This window comes from Danio aesculapii, chromosome 19 (genome assembly GCF_903798145.1).
Source record: "Danio aesculapii chromosome 19, fDanAes4.1, whole genome shotgun sequence".
NCBI lineage: Eukaryota > Metazoa > Chordata > Actinopteri > Cypriniformes > Danionidae > Danio > Danio aesculapii.
In genome coordinates, this window is record NC_079453.1 from 7,587,136 (window position 1) to 7,593,331 (window position 6,196).

At 36.4% G+C, this 6,196-nt stretch overlaps 1 protein-coding gene across 1 annotated transcript in view; it reads right to left on the reverse strand.

Annotated features, from left to right (window-relative positions):
• LOC130247049 (protein capicua homolog) overlaps positions 1 to 6,196 on the reverse strand; it is a 29,889-nt gene that overhangs the window by 8,689 nt on the left and 15,004 nt on the right. The window contains exon 8 of the mRNA XM_056480230.1: positions 3,095 to 3,246. Coding sequence (XP_056336205.1) covers positions 3,095 to 3,246 — 152 coding nt within the window. The remainder of the gene's footprint in view (positions 1 to 3,094; positions 3,247 to 6,196) is intronic.

Here is a 6,196-nt window from a genome sequence, read left to right on the forward strand (position 1 = left end):
GTTCTTGAAATATTTTCCAAATGACAATTAACAGAGAAAGAAATTTTTCACAGTATTTGCTAAAATATTTTTTCTTCTAGAGAAAGTCTTATTTGTTTTATTTTGGCTACAATAAAAGCAGTTTTGAATTTTTTAGAAACCATTTTAAGGTCAATATTATTATCCCTCTTAAGCAATATATATTTTTAAGATAGACTACAGAACAAACTATCATTTTACAATGACTTGCCTAATTACCCTCACTTGCCTAATTAACCTAGTTAAGCCTTTAAATTGCACTTTAAACTGAATACTAGTGTCTTAATCGCAAATAATCGTACACATTTTATTTACAAAATAGTGCTTTTCTCCAACCTAAAGCTCTACAACAAACTATAAAAATACAACAATTAAAATACAAAGTACAATATGTGAAACAATTAAAAAAAACATCCAAATGAATCAAATTAAAATCCTAATAAACAGAATAATAGTGATAAGGAATTTAAAGTAATGCCTTTTCAGCAGTTTCTTTGAAGTACTTTGAAGTGCACTCCAAGTAAGTGGCTCCTTGTCCCATAGATTTGAATTTTGAATGGGGCTGATGATGAAGGGGTAACAAAATTACAAACATAAGGAAGAGCCAAACCACGCACAGCTGAATGAAAGGAAAGATCAAAAGCACAAAAAAAAAGAGAAAAAGTGAGGCAGAGAGAACTCTAGAAGACAGATTTACTGAATAAGGGCAGCCTAAATGAGACCTTTAAAGCATCGGAGCATGGGAGTTTAAAGTTCTGCGGGTGTTTCTACTGATTAGAGAACATAGATGCTGTAACTCGTTTCCATTATGACCAAAATAATTAAAAAACAAATCGGCCAACATCAGCACAAATTAAGAGAGTTTGATTCATTCTTAAACAAACTTATAAATTGCTACAATGTTGCCACTTCTTTCTAAATTTGACATCAAAATAAACTCTGATCTAACTGGTAAGAAGAGCGCACCTTTTGTTTCACGAGATTCAGTTGATATCAGTCATATTTCACAATAGCTTTCATTATATTCCTTTATCATTTCAAGCAGGAATCAATGCTGTTTTGTTGTGTTTTGGACAGTTGTCCTGAAACATGTTCTTCTGATGAAAGATCAATAATCTTTGCTCTAGGTTAGCCCATGACTCATTTTGAAAGGCTTTAGCTAAACAAACATTGCTATTTTTCATGCAGTGTATGTAATAACTCATCCTACACTGTGATTAACCCTGGTTTTTGGTCTGTTGGATCAAATTGCTTTCTCACCACAAACAAATTTCTCCAAATTAGCTTGCAAGTGAACCGAGAGCCCCTTGTTCAGGTGATTTCGATTGTGTTTGGTCTGGATCTTGCATCTTGCAATTCTTACTGTGCTTCACGCAGGTGAGTGGGCTTTACAAACCACCTGTAGGTGACCTGTTTTCCTCTTCATATGTACCAGACATGTTCTTTTATGTACAACCACAAGCCAGAAAAGGTTGGGAGAGTATGGAAAACACAAATAAAAAAGAAAGTAGTGATTTCCAAATTTACTTTGACTTGTATTTCATCACAGACAATATGAATACAAAATATTTCATGTTTCTGGTCAACTTCATATCATTTGTAAATATACATCCTTTCCTGTCATTCAGACCTGCAACACATTCCAAAGAAAGTTGGGTCAGGGGCAGTTTAGGGCTAGTAATCAGGTAAATTGGTTAAATAATGATGTGATATGAAACAGGTGATGTCAACAGGTGATTGTAATTAAGATTTGGTGCAAAAGCCCTTCAGGAGCAAAGATGGGCCTGAGGATCGCCAGTTTGCCAACAAATCAATTTAAAATAAATTAAATGAATTAAATTAATTTAAAATAAATTAAAAACAATTTTCCTCAAAGAAAGACTGGAAGACATTTGGATATTTCACCTTCAACAGTGCATAGCATGATTAAAAGATTCAAGGAATCTGGAGAGATTTCAGGGCATAAAGGACAAGGGCACAAGTCTGAACAACCGTGATCTCTGATTCGTCATTTCAGGCGCTGCATCAATAATCCTCATTCATTAATAAGTGATATCGCCACATGGGCTCAAGACTATTTTGGCAAACCTTTTGTCAAGTACCACAATACGTAGTTACATCCACAAATGCCAGTTAAAACTGTACTGCGCCAAAAGGAAGCCCTATGTTAACAGTGTCCAGAAGCACCATCAACTTCTCCGGACTATGGTCAGACGAATCACCATTTCAGGTATTTTTTGGGAGAAATGGATGGTCTGTGCTCCGGACCAAGGAAGAAAAGAGTCATCCAGACTGTTACCAGCAACAAGTCTGAGTGTACAATGGACAGCTGAGTGGGACAAACAACATGTAGGTAAGACTCTTTTCCTTTTCACATGCACCAGACACCTTTTTTCATGTACCTTATACTTCTTGAAAACATTGTGCACAGGGCTTTACAAACCACCTATTGGACACACTCTCTCCTCTCTTTCAAACCCCCTAACCTTGTAGATTTAGTAATGCAGACTTGTCATAGCATTTATACATTGCTACTCTCTGTTGATCTGAAGTGCTTCTTTTATCCTCACTTGTAAGAGGCTTTAGATAAAAACATCCGCTAAATGAATAAATGTAAATGGATCCGAGCATGATTGCCATGTTCACATATGCCTAAATGAACTGAGCCGAGAGGAAAAACAGAAGAGAAAATTCTTTAGCATAAACAGCTAACAGACTATTTTTTTAGAATTAGATAACAATGCATATGCCATTAAACAGGCTACTGTAAAACTTAGTAAATCATGTGGCATGATTCATATAAATACCTTCCTCTTATAAATTTTGCTTTAAAAAGGGAAACACCTACAAACACATTTGTGATAAGCTCAGCTGCAAAAATAACCATCAACGATTCTTCATTGCTAATTTATCAGCGTTTGACTCTAGTAAATCCCGACAGTTGTTTTTTAATGCCAAAATTGTGTTGAAACGCTGGAGTGAGCTAGCTGTTAGTAACTCTGCTGCTACATGTGTAAAATGTGGTGCTTGACTGCTTATTATCTTAGGTCGTATTTTATATTACATTAGCTCTGACCTGTGGAGTTCCTCCTCTTCTTGCGGTAACTGCCCAGTATGGCTCTAGGGGAAGTGGCCAGACTCTGAAGATTGGGAGAGGGCAGCACATCTTCAGGTTTGAACTCCGGGAGCTCTTTAAGACGTTCTTCGAAAGAGGAGCCAAAGAGAGCCCTGAGAAAGAGCAAATGTAGTTTTTAGACAATGAAATAATCACAACGACAACTGTCAAATCACCAGAGAAGTCATGAAAAAAAGATAACAACTTGTGTTTTAAAAATGTACAGTACTTAATGATTTTTATGAGCAGGAATTAAGAGTAATGTGGTGTACAAGATATATGGTGTAAAAGGTCAAATGTTCAAATTAATAAAAGTTTTAAGTTAGTAAATGGAAAACTTATTAATATTTGTTTCTGTTTATAAAATCTAAATAAAATTTTCTAATTATCAAATCTAAATGAATAACCAATTCTAAACGAATCTTTCAAAGAAAGGATTCATGAATCATAAGTTAAGACGTGAGCTTGTCGCCACCTACTGGCAGTGCCAATGACAGGCCTAAGGGCTGAATACTTTTTCGTTCTGAGAATGCACCATGCTGCCTATTTTTGTTGACAAGAAAAAAAGAAGTGTGCTGCGCATTTTATGTCGCTAGGCAACCACTGAATCAGCTGAGTATTGTGCTGCTGTTGACATTGTTAGAATTGTAATACTTAATAATATTGTGATATTCAGGATTTGTGAAGTCATAGAGCTCTGGATAACTCCAAACACCGACCACTAGTCTCTCCTCCATCTTTAAAAGTCTATGTAGTCACTTTGACAATACAAACACTGCTGTCACTTCATTGGAAACCCCGCATCTGCTTTCATTTGTTTGGACAATGAAAAAAGACACGACTAAATGCTGATTTATACTTCTGTGTCAAATGCACACGTATGCTCCGGTGCAGCCTTCATGTGGTTGTATACCCTTCGCCATGGCTGATGCCGACACGCACCTCTCAATAAATGTAACTACATGTCGCAACGTCGCGTAGCGCAAGCTCTGTGTGGCCGGGGGTGAGAGCCACGCAACCCTGATGGAGCGAGTGTTTACAAGTATCGAGTCACATGAAGGAGCTCAAGATGGAAACTTTTGTTTTGTGTTTTGATTAAAGTTGTTGCACGTTCGCCAGTTTCCGCCTCAGAGTAAGTTTTAGCTACTTTAAGGTAGCATTCAGAAAAAACAAAAAACACTCACGAAGAGAACTCGACACAGAAGAACATAAAAACCCACTGCCAGCTAGCGTTATGGAAGTGCTATTGCAGAGCAACACAAACAGCACGCAGAAGTATACATGCACAGCAACGCGCAAGACTTGCGTCGTGGTCACGCTGATCCCTCGACACAGAAGTTTAACCAGTCTTGATGTAGCACGCCTTTTGCTCAGAGTTGAATTTTTTAAAACTGCAAATGCACAAACGGCAAAAACACGATACGCTGCAGGCGAAAAAAAAAAATAGTATAATTGTCTTAATCAAAAAAGTCAAATACAGCCATTATAAAACCATTTAAAAAATGTGTCTCTCATCACAAAAAGCGCGTTTGGTGTGGTCAAAGGCTAAATATGCCAATATACCACAACAGAAACACACATAGCAAAAATAGTATAATTATCATTATCAAGAAAATAAAATACGCTCGTGGTCATTGTAAAACCATTAAAAAAAAGGTGCTTTTCATTGCAAAAGCATGTTCAGTGTGATCAAGGTCTAAATCTGCCAATTTAACACATCAAAAACACGTGTAGCAAAAAATAGTATAATTATCTTTATCAAGAAATAAAATACGCTTGCGGCTAGGGGTGGGCGATATGTAAAAAATATCATATCCCGATTTTTTCTGGGGAAATCACGATTCACGATTTTTATCCCGATTTTTTTTTTTTAAGTTGGTTTTTTAAGAATATTTTGCAAATTACAAAGGTACAATACAACCAAACTAATGTCCCCATATAAAAATATACTCTTAGTATGTATGTATAAGAATATTTTAATCAAGTGAAGATTTAATGCAAGTGCTATTCTGCAAAGAAAGAACATTCAACAAGACTTGCATTACAATTACTGTACCATCAAAATGAACATTTGTTTAACAAATCTAACAAATCAGCTTATTAGACATAGATCCTCAGCAACACCTTCAAAAATGTAAATGGCTTATTTTTTTAAAAAGTTAAATAAAGTTTAAATAAAAATATAACTGTCAATGCAAGTGCACAGACTTTAGCATAACTCCCAAAATAAACATTGGCTTAGAAAAGAAAAATAAACATACAAAGAGTAAACTACCTTTTGTACTCTGTTAAGTTCCATAGATTTTTGTTAAATCAGCCGTTGTAGCGAAAAACTTTACGTTTTGAATTTTATTTTGAATCTTGCTGCGGCACTCTGAATAAAGCTGTGTAATGGCAGTGGAGGAAAAATATTTGCGGCTGGGTATTTCGTAACGTGGATCTACGACTTTGAACAATCTTTTAAAGCCCTCATTTTCCACAGTCTTTATAGGAATCATGTCTTTGGTCAGGTAAAATGTCACGGCATCAGTTACGTCTTTCCAGCGCTTGCTCGTTCTCTCATACGGAGTTCCTTTGTGATATGTTTCTTTCGTTAGAGTTGTTTGTTTAAGCCTTGTCGTTTCTGGCTGCTTGGTTGTACCTGGTGATGTACTCGCGTGGGGTCCTTTTAAAATTTGACTCTCCGCATATTCTTTCGGGTGCTTTCTCTTGAGGTGGTTAAAAAGGTTCGTTGTGTTGCTATCCGCCGTGCGAATCTTATCATTGCAACATTTGCAATTAACTGTTATTTGCGCTGTGTCTGTTAGCAAAAATCCGAACCACTTCCATACAGAAGTTGAATTTTTTTTAGGAACCAACTCTGTGTTTCCCTCCATTGTCACCGACTCTGTCTATCGAACTGCAAAGGATATGACGTGTTGTGCACTTTATATGGCGATACAACGATTCTTCCGAAAAAGTGGATCGTGCAGTAATTTTGATCGTCCACGATCAAATATTGTGTTATCGCACAGCCCTACTTGCGGCCATTATAAAACCATTAAAAAAAGACGCCTCTCATGG